The sequence below is a fragment of the Chionomys nivalis genome, chromosome 8, assembly GCF_950005125.1.
Source record: "Chionomys nivalis chromosome 8, mChiNiv1.1, whole genome shotgun sequence".
NCBI lineage: Eukaryota > Metazoa > Chordata > Mammalia > Rodentia > Cricetidae > Chionomys > Chionomys nivalis.
Genome location: NC_080093.1, coordinates 82,881,908 through 82,900,461, shown reverse-complemented (window position 1 = coordinate 82,900,461; position 18,554 = coordinate 82,881,908). Strand labels below are relative to the sequence as shown.

General features: G+C 46.7%; 1 protein-coding gene across 1 annotated transcript in view; it reads right to left on the bottom strand.

Moving 5' to 3' along the window:
* Rras2 (RAS related 2) overlaps positions 1-15,938 on the bottom strand; it is a 71,243-nt gene extending 55,305 nt beyond the window's left edge. Inside the window, exon 1 of the mRNA XM_057778023.1 lies at positions 15,566-15,938. Coding sequence (XP_057634006.1) covers positions 15,566-15,673 — 108 coding nt within the window. The 5' untranslated portion in view covers positions 15,674-15,938. The remainder of the gene's footprint in view (positions 1-15,565) is intronic.
* Between the last annotated feature and the right edge of the window lie 2,616 nt (positions 15,939-18,554).

Below are 18,554 nucleotides of genomic sequence, written 5' to 3'. Positions count from 1 at the left end.
AAAAGAGTTGCAAACAGCCCAGGCTGGACTCAAACCACCACACAGCCAAGAGTGACCTTGTACTCAATATTCCAGCCTCTACCTCCCCAGTACTAGATACAAGTGTGGACCATCATGCCTGACCCTAAGATCACTTTGATTTCCAATTAAGTTTTATTCAAGACCAAATGCTAGCAGCTAGAGAGATGGCTTGGCAGTTAAGAGCACTTAACTGCTCTTCCAGAGGTTCTGAATTCAACTCCCAGCAACCACATGGCGGCTTGCAACCACATGTGATGGGATCTGAGTCTCTCTTCTGGTGTGCATGGAAACAGCACTCATAAATGTGAAATACCTGAATAAATAAATCATAAAAAGAGATCAAATGCTAACAATGAATAAATATCAACCGATACTTGGCACTGCGCTTAGCTGTGTATAACCAAGGTAGTCCTGGTCTGTGATTCTCAAAATCCAATTATGAAGAATAAAACATACAAACAAATACAAATATGATGCCAAACAACCGAAAGATAAAGACAGAGTAGTCAATGAACATGCTTGTTTCTATGCCAGCACAGGGTCTAAAATGGTGTCAAGGTAAATAGCGCCGAAAATGATGTCAAACCTGAAGTCCAAGTGGAGATGGAGAAACTTCTCCAAAGACATCCAGGCGTACCCCGCTGAACCAGCACCTAAATCTGACTCACAAGCAGCTTATCCCAGATGAACTGGATAAACTGTCTGGTGTAGACAACAGCACTAAGACCCTGTTGTTTAATTTCACGAGACCACGAGTCAGGAGGAGTCAGTCCCCAAGAAGCAGTCTCTATGTCTGGAATCATGTCTGCACTGACATCCTCAATGCCAGAGAAATAAGAGAAAGCAGCAAGACCAAGTTTCAGGCTAGGCTACAGAGTACAAGTCCCTCTCAGAACACAGAAGAAAATAATAAAATTCTTAAAGTTGCTGAGAACAGCAGCACAAGCCTGCACAGCACTCTTGGCTACTGGAGGATGAGGTCAGACTGCCTGACCCAAAAACAAGACCTGAGCTCAACAACAAAACCCATCATTAATGCTGGCTCCAAGGATGTAGCTCAATGTCAGAGCAAAGTCCTGAGCTTGATCCCAGCAAGTTCTAAGACACAAAAAAATGTATAGGTCCTTTTCTTTGACCTTTACAAGCAAAAGGACGTAGTCAACTTTCTCCAGGATAAGTTCTCTAAAACTTAAGGGGCTGGGGACGAGATGGCTCAGCAATTCAGAGCATGTATCGATCTTACAGAGAACTCCAATTCTGTCCCCAGTCCCCATGTGTCGCAGCACACAACTCTCCATTGCTCTGGCTCTGAGGATCCAGCACCCTCAGCCAGCTGACACAGGTACTTGCCGTCACTTGTGCACAGGCCCATATACTGATGCACACACTTACACATAATTCAAAATACACAAATCCGAAAGAATTAAGAGGATACCCAAACTAAAACTGCAATGTTCCAAGAATTAAGTACTAAACACAATCTAAGAAAAAATACAGTTAGCTAAAAAAACACTACAGTGAGAAGCAGGTGAACATTTACCTGATTGTAGAATAATGAAACCAACAAAAGTTTACATATGAAATCATGAAAAAAGATAACAATATTCAATGTGACGGCATACACATACGCGCACGCGCGTGTGCACACACACACACACCTCCCCAACCTCTTTCTACTTGCTCCAGTGTTGAAAGATGAACAGTAAAGTATTTAAAAACTTGAAAGCTGGGCTGGCATTGTGGCTAAGTGGCAGAGCATTTGCCTGGCATGGGCAAGTCCCTGGCTTCAGTTCCAGCATGATGCCAAAAAGAAACCTGAAAACCTTCTAACCTCTCTCCAAAAATCATGCCTCTCTGCCAAAAATCCAGGCTAGGCAACCACACTGAACTTCTCAAGTCAAAATCTTATTGACAATCTAAAACAGTAAAAAACAAAACAAAACAAAACTTGAAGGTCAACTCGCCCTTCTGTATCAAAACAAAGGACGGTTCAGAACCCTGCAGGAGCATCTCTGAGCATGGGCCAGTTCTTGACTTCCAACATCAAGAATGGTTCTTCATAAACAAATATGTATTCTTCTACGCAAAAGCAAAAGTAATTAATTACCCTAGAAGTGGCTTCATTAAATAGTATGAAGATTTAGAAGAGTATCAATTCTGTGTCAATGTTAAGAAAACGTTGCCAACATTTAAATCAGACTGAGCTATCTAAGATCCTAGCCCTGTTTTAGACAGTTTCACCAGACATCCAGGAAAAACCTGTCTGCTACGAAGGCAAATTTGACAGACTTTCCTCGAACGGAGTAATGTAGAACAGTATGGAAGAAACACGCACAGCCACTGCAGGAACAGCCTGGCATTTCAGAGTTAACAGAAAAAGATAAATACAAAAATGGAGAAGAGAAAATCTTCCCGGGCCTGAGAGTGTTTCAGCGCTTCCCCAGGCAAGCTAGGAACAAAGAAACTTTTAGTGGCATCCTGAGAAATGTTTCCACTCCAATGAGAAGTGGGTCAGGCACACAGGGAGAAGTTACTTCTGCAGGAGAGAAATCTGACTGAGCCAGATACAAGCGGTTTCCACCAGTTTCATCCATCTGCCCTCCACCAATTGCAATCACCGCGCAAAGTGAATGTAACCTTACGTAGTCTCATTAAAGCTGCCGGGAGTTATTTAAGGCATGATTCTCCCCAAGGAAAAGAATGAAGAGTGGTAGCTGGGCGGTGGTGTCTCGCGTCTTTAATCCCAGGATTTGGGAGGCAGAGACGGAAGGATCTCTGAGTTCAAGGCCAGTGTGGGCTACAAAGCAAGTTCGGGGACATCCAGAACTGTTATACAGAGAAATTCAGTCTCAAAAAACAAAAAACAAAACAAAACAAAAAAGAAATGGAAAGGAAAAGAAAAGAATAAAGTGTGGCTGGAATGTAAGAGAAAGGTCATAGACACAGGTCACTCAGGGGTGCTTATTTATCACACTCAAGGTCCTGGGAGTGGAAGGAGGGAAAAGTAAACGCAACAAAAAACTAACAACTGGAAAACCATAATTAACATACATACTCTTTATTCTTAGTGATGAGTATGAGTGTGTGTCTATTCTTCTATATGAGCATCACAGTAAGTGTACAATGTCCACAGCGGCCAGAAGAGGACATTGGAGCCCCTGGAACTGGAGTTACGGGTGGTTGTGAGCCTCCCCATGTTGAGTTCTGGAGATGGAACCAGGGTCCTCTGCAAGAGCATCAAGTGCTCTTGATGGAGTCATCTCTCCAGCCTCAGTACACTACATTCTTGAAGAATGCTGAATGGACTGCAGTGGTTTGAATAAGAATGGTCCCCACAGGCTCACACATTTGAATGCCTAGTCCCAAGTTGCTGTAAAGTTTGATTAGGATGAGGAGGAATGGCCTTATTGGAGGAAGTGTGTCACTGAGGGCAGGTTCAGCGCTCTCTCTCGCTCTTGCTCTCTCTCTCTCTCTCTCTCCCCCCCCCTCCACAGGATGTAGCTCTCAGCTACTTTTCCAGCACCTCAACTGCCTGCTGCCATGTTCTCTGCCATGATAACGGACTAACCCTCTGAAACTGTAAGCCAGGATACAGTTAAATGCTTTCTTTTAAGAATTAGTTGCCTTACGGTCTGAGCTCTTAAGGTCCAAATGAGGAGCAGAAGGAGGGAGAACATGAGCAAGGAAACCAGGACCACGAGGGATGCACCCACACACTGTGACAGTGGAACTGATTTATTGTGAGCCCACCAAGGCCAGCTGGTCTGGGACTGAATAAGCATGGGTTGAAACTGGACTCTCTGAGCATGGCGGACAATGAAGGCTGATGAGAAGCCAAGGACAATGGCACTAGGTTTCGATCCTAATACATGAACTGGCTTTGTGGGTGCTTAGCCTGTTTAGACGCTCACCTTCCTGGACATAGATAGAAGACTTTCGTCTTCCCGCAGGGCAGAGAATTTGGACTGCTCTTCAGTATCGAGAGGGAGGGGGAATGGTGTGGAGGGAGGAGAAGAGGAGTGGGGATAGGGGGAGGGGACTGAGGGGAGGGGGCAATATTTGGGAGGAGGGGAGGGAAATGGGAAACGGGGAGCAGGTGGAAATTTTAATTAAAAAAGAATAAAAAATAAAAAAATAAAAAAAAAAAGAATTAGTTGCCTTGGGGTGGCACACACCTTTAATCCCAGCACTTGGGAGGCAGAGGCAAGCCAGCCTGGTCTACAGAGCGAGTTCTAAGACAGCAAAGGTTACACAGAGAAACCCTGTCTCAGAAAAAATAAAAGCTGTCTTGGTCATGTTGTCTCTTCGCAGTAATAAAACAGTGTCTATGACAGAAGGTTACTGAGACATTCTACAAATATACACGCACATACACGCATGTGCACGCACACACACACGCACGTACACAAACACTTCCAAACACTGTTATACACATATACAACATTATGTCAGTTTTAAAATGAAAATTATTTGGGTGACTGTTCTGGCTAGGGTTATTATTAACCAACGCAACTTGGGGAAAAGGGTTTATTTAGCTTACACTTCCACATCACTGTTCAACACAGAAGGAAATCAGGACAGGAACTCAAAAAGGGCAAGCATCTGGAGGCAGGAGCTGATGCAGAGGCCATGGAGGACTGCTGCTTACTGGCCTGCTCATTTTAGCCTGTTCAGCTTGGTTTCTTATAGAAGCCAGGAGCGCCGGGGGGAACGATGGACACCCCCCCCATCAATCACTATTTAACAAAATGCCGTATGAGGCTGAGGAGAGGGTTCAGTGGTTAAGAGCACTGACTGACTACTCTTCCAGAGGACATAGGTCCGACAAATTCCCAGCACCCACATGTCAGCTCCAGTTCCAGGGCTTCTGACACCCTCTCACACAGACAGACATACACGCAGGCCAAACACCAGTGCACATGAAATAAGAATAAATTAAAAAGAAAAAGAAAGTGCCCTATAAGTTTGTCTACAGCCAAATTTTATGGAGGCATTTTCTCAGTCGAGGCTCCCTTCTCTCCAATGATTCTACCTTGTGTCAAGGTTACATAAAACTAGCCAGCACACTAACCAACCCCTGGTCAACTTGACACAAAAACACATCATCCCTGTCAAAGACACAACCTTTCTTTTTTTGTTCATCCCCAGGATCACAAATATAAAACATTTTACAAACTTAAAAAGTCCCAGTCTTTAAAAATTCAAATATTTAAAAATCCAGTCTCTTCTTAGAAAGTCCAGTCTCTTTTAAAATCTATTATCTCTCAAGAATGAGCTCCTATAAGATCAAAGATAAGTTAAATATTTTCTTATTTCAACCAGGGCACAGTCACAATCAGATCAAATTGAAACAAACACCAACTGTGTAAATGTCAATGTCCAATATGCTCATGATCTGGGCTCCTCCAAGAGGGTTGAGTCACTTCTCTGGCTCGGCCCTCTCAGTACGCATGGCTGCCCTCTAAGCTTGGGCGGACTCCCCTCCATAGCTGCTACTGTTCCTGGTGGTCACCCCACGGTGCGGGCATCTCCAAAACTGGGGTCTCTGCCACAACTGGGCTGTACCAACAATCTCTCATAGGGTCTCTTCATGATGCCAAAACTCAACGTCTCTGCATGACCCCTTCAATCCTGGGCCTTCTAACCAATGGCCTCTCCTGGCCTCTCACAGTGCCAAGCCTCAGTTGCTACCCATGGCCACTTCATGCCTCAAGGAACCTAGAGAGACGGTTCAGCAGTGAAGAACCATCTCTTGCAGAGGACCGGGGTTCAGTTCCCAGCACCTACAGGGCAGCTCACAAACATCTGTAACTCCAGTTCCAAGGGATCTGACACTACTTGGGCTTCCACGGGTACTGCATGCCTGTGATACACATACATACATATATATGCAGGCAAAACACTCACACACATTGTCTCAGTTAAGGTTTCTATTGATGTGACACCATAACCATAGCAAATTCTTATAAAGGAAAACATTTAACTGGGGCTGGCTTACAGTTCAGAGGCTTAGTCCATTGTCATCATGGCAGGAACCATGGTGGCACACAATGACGCTGGTCTCTTCTTAATCACTGATCATTTCTCAGCTCCAACTAACCAGCATCAGTTGTCCCAGTAACACAAATGCTTCGTTCATTTCAATGGTCTCTCTTGATTATTCAGTCCCAGTTGACCAGAACCACAGAATCGTAATTCGAAATAGCAATTATGCAATGGTCCTGATAGTCTTTAAGTAATTCTCAAACTTCCCTCTGGACCGCTGCACACCAAACCTCCTTGGTCTATAATTCTCTCAGCACTAGTTTCTTCCAAGCTCCCAACGAATAGCTCACCAAGCTTTGAACACTAAACGGCTTTCCTCACCCTAAGTTCCAAAGTCCATCCACAATTCTCCCCAAAACAACAGGGTCAAGTCTGTCACAGCAATACCCCACTCCTGGTACCAATTTCCACCATAGTTCGGGTTACTATTGCTGTGATAAAACACTGTGATCAAAGCAACTTGGGGAAGAGAGGGTTTATTAGGCTTATGCTTGCAAATTAGTATCCATCACTAAAGGCAGCAGAACATACAGGAACTCGGACACGGCAGAAACCTGGAGGCAGAAGCTGATGCAGAGGCCATGGAGGGTGCTGTTGACTACTTTCCTCCCATAACTTGCTCAGCCTGCTTTCTTACAGAACCCAGGACTACCTGCCTTGGTGCCCTCCCTCATCAACCATTAACTATGAAAATGCCCTACAGGCTTGCCTACAGCCAGGAGGCTGTCCTTTCTTGGCTGAAGTTAACCTCCTCTCCAATGACTCTAGCTTTTATCAGGTTGACATAAAACTAGCCAGCACAGTGGCTCGCACCTGTAATCCCAGCACTCAGGAGGCTGAGTCAAGAGGTCTCTAGTTCAGGGTATGCTACATAGTAAGTTACTGGCCAGCCAGAGCTACAAAGTGAGACCCTATCTTAAAAAAAAAAATTAAAATAAACAAATAAATATATACATAGAGAAAGAAAGAGATAAAAGCTTGTTGTTCGTGAGGATTGTTTGTAAGCACTGAAGTCAGAATGGAAATGGAAAATAAATGCAATAATCCTGAATGACAAAGTCCTTCTTTGAGGGTTAATTATTCTTACAACAACACACAAAAGACAAAGAAGTCTGCTTAAAATACTGCAGTTTCACACATTCGGCAGTTTTAAGTAAGGGGTGTACATTTTAAAGGAATGGATGGGATTCAGGGAAAAAGAAAGATAAACCTGCTATGGGCAAGTGAGATGGCTCAATGGGGTAAAGGCACTTGCCACCGTGCCTGATGACAAGACTTCAACCCTGGAGCGCACATGGTAGAAGGCAAGAACTGACTCCCACAAATTACCTCTCACCTAAAAATGCATGCCATGACACACACACACACACACGTAAACAAAAGTTAACCCTGCTCAATACTTTCATTTTTCCATAACTATTCCAATAGCATTTCCAATACTATTATTTCTATTTCTGGTTAAGCACATTTAAGAAGACAAATAATTTTGAGCTAATTCCCACTAGAAAAAAAAAAAGAATACACAAAGTCATCTACACATCAAAAGACACTTGATGCAAAGAGGGGAAGTCGTTAGAATAAACAACTTGGCCAAAGTGTGTACTGGCCTAACCTACGCTTACCAATCTTCCTCTCCCAAGACATCAACTACAAACTTAGGAAAGATGTCATTACACAGAAAAGGTTGACCCCCTTTATGGCTTGGTCTGGTTGTATTAGGCATAATCTTGTTTAGTGCCCAGTTATTCTTTAACTAGAACTTCATTGGCATAACCAAACAATATTGAGCATCCTAAGTCCCAGTGAGGTGACAATGCCTAGTGATGTCATCTTAGTGCCAGTTAGTGTAACTCTGGGCAGGGCACCTCCCTAGGATGCCCTAGGGGCTGACTGTGGGAGTCTAACTCTGGGCAGGGCACCTCCCTAGGATGCCCTGGGGGCTGACTGTGGGAGTCTAACTCTGGGCAGGGCACCTCCCTAGGATGCCCTGGGGGCTGACTGTGGGAGTCTAACTCTGGGCAGGGCACCTCCCTAGGATGCCCTGGGGTTCCAGCAATTCTTGATATCAAAGTGAGGTCAGCCAGGTCCCTCCTGATAGAGAAATGCATGTTGACTAAGTTAAACCCAGCTACTTTCACTACACAGTCCACACTAGTCAAGACTCAGGATCCTCCGACTGCAGCCTCTCCAGAGCTGGGATCACCAGCATGCCCTACCACACCCACCCATTTATGGTTCTTGCTTAATCATTATGATTGCCGAATCATCATTTTCTCTGGTTCTGCTACTTCCTGTGTGTTCATTCATTAGTCAGAATTCTGCTCAGTCACTTACCTATTACGTACTCACAGTACAAGTTTGTGCTTTCTTTTGAGACATGTAGCCCAGAGGTTGGCCTCAAACTCATGATCCTCATGCTGCAATTCCCCCCAGTGCTGGGATTAACTGCATAGATTCTTGGTCTATCTTAGTGATAAAACCAGCCCCAGCTAGGCACAGAGGAACTCTCCCAGGCTGGCTTCTGACTTTCTCTGACAAATTCCCATCGTTTTTTTTTGTTTTGTTTTGTTTTTGTTTGTTTTTTTCCTGAGGACTTCCTAAGACTGAAAGATATTCCAAGCTCATCTTGTGTTTTCCTACCCCAGCCCTGGAATCAAAGGTCCCTCCAAAGTCCTACCATTTCTGCGGCTCTCAGTGGAGCCGGAAATGCGCTGGGGTGTGCTCAAGGGATTGGCATGCATAGGCATTTCTGGGTCTATAAACTTTTCAAAGTGTGAGTTCAGGCCAGTATCCTCAATGTCAATCAAACATCCGAGTTCATTTTAACCTTTGCCCTTCCCAAGTGTGCAGCCTCACTCTCTCCAACAGTGAGACATTGACCCCTATTTTTCAAAATACATTTGCATATTTGCTAATGTTATATACAAAAGTGCCACAAGCTGTAAACCAATGCCTATGTGAAAAAAGAAAGGAGGGAGTGAGGAAGGGTGGGCGAGATGGAGGGAGAAGGGCAGAGCCCATGACCAGAGCTCAGCGTTTGCCTCGTGTTCTTTCTATCCTGAGGACACAGTCCGAACACTGGGCTCAAAAGTTACCTAAAGCATTTCTCCTGGTCACCCCAATGTGTTTGATGTTCACCTGACAGGTTAGTTCCCTTGTTTATCTGTATCCCATCTTCTGATCTTTGTTTCTTGGGACAAGATCTCACGTAGTCCACACTGGCCTTAAACAGCCGGCCCTCCTAACTCTACTCCCCAGATTCAGGATCACAGGAGTGCACCCCCCATACCTGGCAGTACCCCACCATAAGAAATCCCTTTTCCATCATCACTCAGTTGTATTAGCGTTTGCTACTTATATACCGAGATATTAAAACATTAACACAGTTCTAAAAGTCAGAAAACGGTACTCAGATGGTCACTGTCCCCTTCCCACCCACTTCCACTTCATTTCTACTCCCTCTCTGGGTACCAGTTCCTTCAATCTCTCAAGCATCCTTGTGTCCTGTTTTGGTTTTGTCTCCATGAGCAAATATACCTTTATTTTCTGAGTTCTCCCTCCCTCCGTACACTAGAACAGGAAATTTTAAAAATGTGTTGAGAATGTAGTGTATGTATATGCACAGGGGTGCATAGGGGTGTGGAAGTGTGTGTAACATCTGTGTGTGGAGCCCAGGGGCTGAGGTTGGGTGTCTTCCTTAGTCACTCTCCATCTTATGGTTTGTGGCAGGGGCTTTTCCTTGAGCCCAGAGCTCAGGGACTCAGCCAGTCTAGCTAGGCAGCCTGTTCCTGAGAGCCGGACTCGGGACCCACGTTGCACAGCAAGGGCTTTGCCTACTGAGCCACCTCCTCAGCCCCAGGCATTACTGCTGAATTTAATTTTTATTTTTCTATATGTATGAGTGTTTTCCTGTATATGTGTCTGTGCACCCTTTGTGTGCCTAGTGCCCAGAAGGGCCAGTCGGAGTTACAGACAGTTGTGAGCCACCATGTAGATACCAGGATTAGAAACCAGGTCTGGGAAAGAGCAGCCTGTGCTCTTAACCCCTGAGCCATCCCCAACCCCTCGTCATTTGGGGCAGGGGCGGGGGCACAGGGAGACATCGTGGTGCTCTAAAGAAAATGGTCCCCAAAGGGAGTGGCACTACTAGGAAGTGTGACCTTTCTGGAAGAAGAGTGTCACTGTGGGGGCGGGCTTTGAGGTCTCTTTTGCTCAAGTTTCCCCCAGTGTGACTTTTAGTTGGCTTCCTGTCGCCTGCCTGTCAAGATGTAGGACTCTCAGCTCGGGCACATCTGCCTGCACACTGCCCTGCGACCTGCCATGAAGAACTGAACCTCTGAAACTGTAAGTGAGCCCCCACAATTAAATGTTTCCTTTATTAGAGTTGCCATGGTCATGGTGTCTCTTCACAGCAATATGATAAACCTTAACTGAGACAGGCATGGTCTCCCTATGTAGCCCTAGCTGGCCTAGAACTCACTATATAGACCAGACTAGCCTGTAAATCATGGAGATCTACCTAGCTCTGCCTCGCTAGGATTAAGGGTGTGCTCTATCACGCTGTCCCTTAACTTTTTCCACAGTTCACTGGGACCTTTCTCAATCATTCTTGAAGCTATATGCTTCTCTGGGGAACACAACATTTAATTCTGCTAATCTATTTTGTGGGCGGCTTCTAATCTGTGTAATTTACGATACTCTCACAGCCTTGTGCATGTGCGTTTCCCGGATGTTCAAAGTAGATCTTTAGACCTCTAGACTTAAGACTGTTGAGCCAAAAGGTAAGCACATAAATAATCAAATACCCATTGATTGTCCCCTAATCACCCAGTACAAGGCACTAAGAAAAACACTCTGTCATGGCAGTGCACACCGGAGGGAGAAACAAGAAGAGCAGGAGGCCAAAATCATCCTCAAACACACAGCAAACTCCAGGCCAGTCTGGGGTATAAGATCCTATCACAAAATAGTTAATTAAATAAAATTTAAAAGTTGTCTGGATGAAGTGGTGCATACCTTTAATCCCAGCAGTCAGGAGGCAGCGGTAGGCGAATCTCTGAGTTCAAAGGCAGCCTAGTCTACAGAGTGAGTTCCAAGACAGCTAGAGCTAGATAGAGACTAACAAACAAACCAAAAAAAAGCCTAAAAATTCAAGTTAGCACACAGAGTTACACAGATGAGTTTGGTTCTCTCCTTCCATCATGTGGTTTCCAGAGACTAAACTTTGAGGCAGGGCTTTGCCCACTGAGCTAACTTCTAACTACGGCACGTCTCGAAGATGCAGCAACAGAACGGCATTGATGTTAAAGGTATGGCCTTGGCCCGCGGATCAAATGCTGAGCACATGTGCTTTAACTGTCCTGACAGGACAGCAGAGAGAGTAACTTGTGCCATCCGACTCAATGAAACAATGGACCGCAAAGAATTAAAACTTCCTCTGGGAATCTCACATTGGAAGAAGAAAAAGTCTGGAGGCGTGGTGTCAGTCAGAAGAGGAGTGTGCGGCCCAGGATGAGATTTCACATGATTCTGACATTGCCAGACCATCTTACAGGACAGGTTGGAACTGACGACCACATCCCGACCAGGCCTTCATAGCTACGCATGCCTCTTTCCTTCTATTTAAACCCGAACCTCATGGCAGTACCCCAAAGACAGACTTGGGGATCACTGGTCCCTTTTATTTGTTCTTCTTCCCAATGCCATATTCAGTAAATTTACTTTCTCTGCTTTTCACCATTGCTTGTCTCTTCAGTTGGTGTATGAGGGACAACAGGGAAAGCCTCGCTTGTTTGTGCTGTTGGAGACCAGGCTTGGACCCTAGAGTAACACTACTAGCACTAAGCTATGCCTCAGTCCTGTCATTTCTTAAAATCAGTTCCAAATTAATCTAGTTTCTCCAACTCTAATGAAATCAAGACTCATCGGCTAAGTACCTCGTGGGAAAGGGGGGAGGATGGGGTGAAGGTGGGAACGGAGAACACTGAAAATAATGGACTACATTATGGATTAAGGAAAAACTAATATTTTGTTTTGGAAGAACATCAAGATACTGAATCGCCACAAATAAGGTGATCACTGACTTCTTCAGTCACGGCTATGCCGAGTGGTTTGATTTGCTGGCATTTTATTTACTCCGAAAACCCTAAGCACTCTGTTATGTTCCCTTTTCAAATGGGAAATTGAGACCTAGAAAAGCCAAGAAACTAGACCAAAGACATCAACTAGTCAGGACACAGAAGAACCATAGAATTAAAACAGGTGGAGATCTGCTCAACCAAACTGGGGGCTTTATAGAGATGAATTCAAAGCCCTAAAGAAAAGATGGGAGTTGAAGAGACCGCCCCTCCCCGCCCCCTCCCTTACCTGGGCTGGAAGAAGCTCAGACACCCAACTCTCTGCCTTCCACTCCATGTCAAAATCATGTCCTAACCAGAGGTTACTCACCACTTAGGTGTTCTAGTCACCAACGGAACGTATCATGTTTTTCAAAAAAGTCTGAGCAGCCAGGCTGGGTACAGACCTGTAATCCTAGTTACCTGAGATGCTGAAGCAGTAGCATCAGTAGTTCAAGGCTAGCCTGGACTACAGAGCTCAAGACTATCCTACGAATCTTAGCAAGATTCAATATTAAAATAATAACAAGTTTTAAAGGGATGTGACCAATGGTACAACACTGCCAAGATCCTGGTTTTGATCCCCAGCAACTGGTGAGGAAGGTGGTGGGAACAGCTGGAAGTGGGGAGACAAGAGAAACTGGAAGGCCATCTACATAGGCACGCCCCTTTTATGGGGGAGGAGGATTGTGAGTGTGGTATGGGTGTGTGTCTATGTGCGTGTAGATATAGCTGATAAATCCATAATCTAAGGTTGAAAGAGTAATGGCTGTAGCCTTCCTATGAACCGCACATTGTCCGAAGCCCTGGATATGTTAATTCAGTTGACTTTCACGGCTGTATAACTTTATTACCCTGCTTAGGGATGACTGGAAGCCAAAGCACAGACGGGTTAAGTAACTTACATCATGCTCAGAGGAGTGGCGGAGTCTCCACACAGGTGCTGTGCCTTCTTCCTCCTCACCAAGTCAACCTCAGAGCCTATGTTCCTGTTTCACGAGCACCAAAAGCCCCAAGTCACACGAGCCTCCCCCACTCCCAGCTCTCCACACATCTGCCTCCTCTTTCCAGTCTGGCCTGTGACCCCCACTGTCATCACAGTCCCACTCACAAGGTACTAGGGATCAAAGTCAGGACTTCCCCAACGCAGGACAAACCACTCTATACTGAGCTACATCCCCAGCCCCATGGTGCATTTTTAAAAAGATTTATTTAATGTACATTGGGTTTTTGCCTGCATGTTTGTCTGTGTGAGGGTGTCAGATCCCCTGGAACTGGAGTTACAGACAGTCGTGAACTGCCATGTGAGTGTGAGTGCTGGGAATTGAACCCACGTCCTTTGGTTATAAGCAGCCAGTGCTCATAACCACTGAGCATCCCCAGCCCCTACAGTGCATTTTTTTAAAAGGCCTTCCCACGCTTTTTCAAATCTGAATTCCCTTTGCATCTAAACATCTCACACGCTTACAGAAATGGCTACTATCAACAGAGTACACTCTGCGTGCTCAATACGATGCTAAGATCTTCCTTCTAATGGAAAAGTTTAAAAGGATGTGTATGGAGACCTATTTAACTAACAAGAAAATTGAGACTCAAAAAAGGCTGAATATTTTGGGTGTCACTTTCATAACAATAAAGAAAAGGCAGACCGCTCAAGTCTGTGGGATTCTAAGCTCACTCCTGGTCCTTATCTGTATCATCACCACACGCGTCTTTACTCACTTGGTCTCACTTTAGAGCCCTGAGGGAGCAGTCAACAAATGGATTGCGAAGGTCACAAGGAAAGAGTGATTACCTGGGTGTAAGAGTTTCTAACAGTGTTTCTCAAATACCTTAACTTTTGGAAGCAATCACGGTCAGATAATGCCTCCCTCAGAAAACGTAAATGCTTCCGATTTAAATCTTCTAAGCAATAATATCCAAGAGTTCTGGAACCCAGGATTGTCCTCAGCTTCTGGGCTCCCTCCAACCAAAGCTGTCAGAGAGTTAGCTGTGACTTGTTTTGCTTTGTCAGTCACTCAGTCGGCTCTCTTGGCCCCAGGCAAATAGCAACTCGCTAAAAAGCCTGACTAAAATCGGGTAAACTTAAAGCAATCTCAACTTCTCAATTGGCCTGACTCCCAACCACCATCGTGAGCCATACTGTCACCTCACCTTTCAAGACATAAACACTCACTCCGAATACAAAAGGTTTGAGCAACACATTTTAATTCCATGGACTATCACAGGAGCGATTATTGTTCCTTCCCTCGATGTGAAAGCTGACAACCACACTTAGGTTATGGAACTGAGAATCTTAATGACACCATAAACATTACAGCTTATAACAAAACAAAATTAGCTATTCAACTCTACCTATTCAACAAATGTATGAAACAGGGGAGGAAAAAAATATTTTGTTACCCGCACTCTTTGGCACAGTAAAAATACCTTCTTTGTTACTTAGCAGGGTACCTGTGCTCTCCCAACATATGCCACGCCTTTCAGGATGACAAAAGCAAAGAGATCTGCAGTTGCTTTCAAACACAAAAAAGAAAAAGAGAAAAAAAAAAATCACTCGGACCTCTTAACCAAGAATAAAGTCTAAGGATGAATTCCACCTTCCTTTTTTGACACAATTCGACTTTTCTCCTCCAGCAACCAAAGAAGGCGGGGGGTGGGGGGCCGGGGGGGGCTGCAAGGCTGAAGGCTGCAATACAAAACTCACTCCTCTCCTAGCTGGGTTCAACCCAAACTTCACCTAAGCGCGAAGCAGGCAGGCACCGGGAATTCCAAGGAAATGGTCTCGCCCCTATCAAAGCACAGTTTTAACTTCCTCGAAACCATTATTTCCCTAGGGCACGATCAAACACTCCTACCCGGACGTACCACCTAAGAGACTACTTGTAAGAGAAGCCCAAACACACACAAAGAGAAAACACTGTTGGGAGCCGGCGGCGCGGAGCCGCAGCCAAGTAGCCTGGGCTAACGCGGCCACCGAGGCAGGCACTGGGTCCCCGCTCCGGCCCTGGTGCAGGAAGCCCCGGCTCCGCCGCGCGGCTGCTCCCCGCGGGCTCCCGCCCCGACCGCAGTGATAAGGTGGAACTGCGCTTCCCACCCGCCCAGCTCCGCCCTCCGGGCCACATTCCTGAGAAGCCCGAGTCCCCGGACGCCGCGCCGGGCGCCTGGCGGGCAGCAGCGCGGCGCCGTGGCCGCAGGGCAGGAGAGCAGCACTGGCTCCTCACTGTTCCTGCCCTCGCAGCCGCGCGCCCTGGCCCCGCGCAAACCGCACCCGCGCGCACCGCACGCGCCGGAGCCCCGCACCCGCGCGCCCCGGGCGGGGTCGCCACGGCCACAGGTAGCGCCACCCCGTTGCCGCCAGCCCGCAGGCCCGCTCCAGGCACCTGGATGAACTGGATGGTGAGCGCCGACTTGCCCACGCCGCCGCCGCCGACCACCACGAGCCTGTACTTCTCCTGGCCGGAGCCGTCGCGCCAGCCGGCCGCGGCCATCGGGACGCCCCGAGCCCAGCCCGGCCGCCGCGCGCCCTAGGCCCGGCTTCGGGGACGAGTGCGGCCGGCTGGGCTACAGGCGGTAGGGTGCGAAGGACCCGTGGGTAGCCTGAAGGGCCGCGGAGTGCAATCCCCCGGAACGGCTGGGAGTTGCCCGAGACACGGGGGAGCCGGGAAGGCGCCGGGGCAGCGGACGCAGCGGCCAGGGAGCGCGCTCCTCTCCGCGTTTCTGCAGCGAAGCCGAACGCGGCCGCCAGCACCGCTACAAATGGCCGTCTGGGGGCCGGGCTGCCGGGCTGGGGTGCTACATATGCATGAGGGGGCGGGGCCAGCCGCGCCCGCCCTGGCTAAAGCTCCGGAGCGCCCTAGGCTGCAGACCCCGCGAACCTGCCTCCCGGAGCACGCCGAGGCAGAGAGAGAAGAAACCGGGAAGACTCACGGTGGTAACAGTAATTGCATAAGTCAGGGATCGTGTTCATGAAAGAAACAGCCTGTGTCGGCGGGGATAGAAAAATAGAACTGTTGTCATATTTACTCAACTCTCTACCCTGTTTTCGGAATGCAGATGGTCTGTATTTAAAAAAAAAAAAAAAGTACAAGTCAGTGATTGAGGAAGGTGAGAATTGTCACGGTAACTAAACACGCGATGGATGGACTAGTAGCAGTGAGAGCAGGTAGGTAGTGATTGAACTTGTATGCGGCCACAATACCTGTCGACAGATTTGGGGTACAGATCTCCATCTCCGTTCCTGGTTATGTGTGGAAAATGTGTGGTAACTGCATATGAGGGTCGTGAGAAATTTGCAGGCAGTGACATGCCAGGACAGCGTTCTTTCCGAGCACAGCTTCTGCGCACACGATCACGTCCTTGCTCTCGGAGTCCAGTTGGGGAGGCAGCGGGGACAAAAGGCACCTTGTGAGACATAATAAGGGCAACAACTACCCAGCACTGTGAGGTCCAAGGTGCACTCACTCCAGAGCTGGCCCACCAGAGGTTTTCTGAAAGCCCTGATGAGCAATCTTGTAAACAGATGCGTGGCTGGAAGACAACATTCCGGGGAAAGAGAACTCTGTTGGGCTGCACAGAGTGGCCTTTAGTCCCAGTATTCTGGAAGCAGGAGCAGGCAGATCTCCGTAAGCTCAAAGAATTCCAGGCCAGCCTGATCTATGTAGTGAGTTCCAGGCCAGAGTCACACAATGAGACCTGGTCTGAAAAAGAAAGGAGGAATGAAAGAAAGAAAAGAAAACCAGCTGTGCAGCTATGCAGAAGCCAGAGCTGACAAGGGCCATGTTCTGTTGTGTGGTTTTTGAATGTGCCAAGGGGAGTTTACAAGCTAGCGGTTATAAATAGGAACTCATTGTATGTGCGTCAGCTTAGTTGAATACAGTAGGAACAGATCTCTCTGTAGAGGCACTGTAAGGTTAAGAGGCTGTGGTTCTCAACCTGTGGGTCGTGACCCCTTTCTCATGGATTGCCTAAAACCATCTGCATATCTATGAGATACTTACAGTACGACTCACAACAAAAGCAAAAAATGCAGTTATGAAATAGCAACGAAAATTACTTTATGGTTGGGGTCACCACAACATAAGGGATTGTAATAAAGGGTCTCAGCATTAGGGAGGTTAAGAACCACTACGTTAAGGCCATGGTCTCAGGGGGTAGACTGGATCAAATCCCTCCTCTTCTAATGGCATGGTGATGGGAACTTACCCTCTGTGCCTCAGCTTCCTTTTCTCTCAAATAAGGGCACTGAGCCAGTAGATGGCTCAGAGAATAACAGCACAAGCCTGAAGACCTGGTCTCTGGAAGCCACACTGGAAGGAGAGAACCAATTCCCAAAAGTTCTTCTCTGCCCTCCATATGTGTGCTGTGGCATGCACACACCTTTGCTCACATATATACATCACACACACATACACACATAATACACACACACATATTATATACACAGAGGAATGTAGCAATAAAACATTGCTGCTATGGGGTAAGCGTGGTGGTTTTACAATATGGTTTCAGGTTCTTAAACACACTAGTACTTGCGTGAAGCCAATAGAATGCAGTGGAGGAGATGCAGATGGCTTCCAAGGCCACGGTAAGAAAGGCCACAGAGCTTTTACCTCTCTCTTGGGATCCCTGCTTTGAGAAAAACCAGGTGAAAATTGATTGCTATAAGATGCCCATGTATACACACCAGCCAAAAATGCTCCTGAATCCAGAAGGAGGGAGCCAGCCCAAAAGAAGAAGTACGTGGGGAGGGCAGTGTAGGAGAGGGGCAAACTTGGATGAAGAGTCATAGCACATGTATGTGGAGATGCCGTGGTGAAACTTACCTCTTACTTTGTAGCTATCTTTTAATTTAATTTAAGAGCACAGAAAAATGTGGAGCATTGTTGTCTGAGGTTTCTGTCTATAATAACTTCCCGAGCTCTCTCAGGCTGTTAAGTAGATTTGGTCAGACACACGTTGGCATGCCAATCTGTTGCAAGGAACCGCTTGTTTGTCCCTGCCACCCGGCTAGCTTACACCCGAAATAACCGCACAGAAACTGTATTAATTAAATCACTGCTTGGCCCATTAGCTCTAGTTTCTTATTGGTTAATTAATTCTTGCATCTTAGTTTAACCCATTCCTATTCATCTGTATATAGCCACATGACAGTGGCTTACTGGGTAAAATTCCCAGCATCCGTCTCCAGCAGATCCATGGTGTCTCTCTCTGCCTCTGCCTCCTTTCTCCCAGCATGCCATTTAGTTTTCCCCGCCTACCTAAGTTCTGTCCTATCAACAGGCCCAAAGCAGTTTCTTTATTCATTAACCAATGAAAGCAAGACATTGAGAGAAGGACCTCCCACACCATGCAGCAGAGCATGGTGGTACA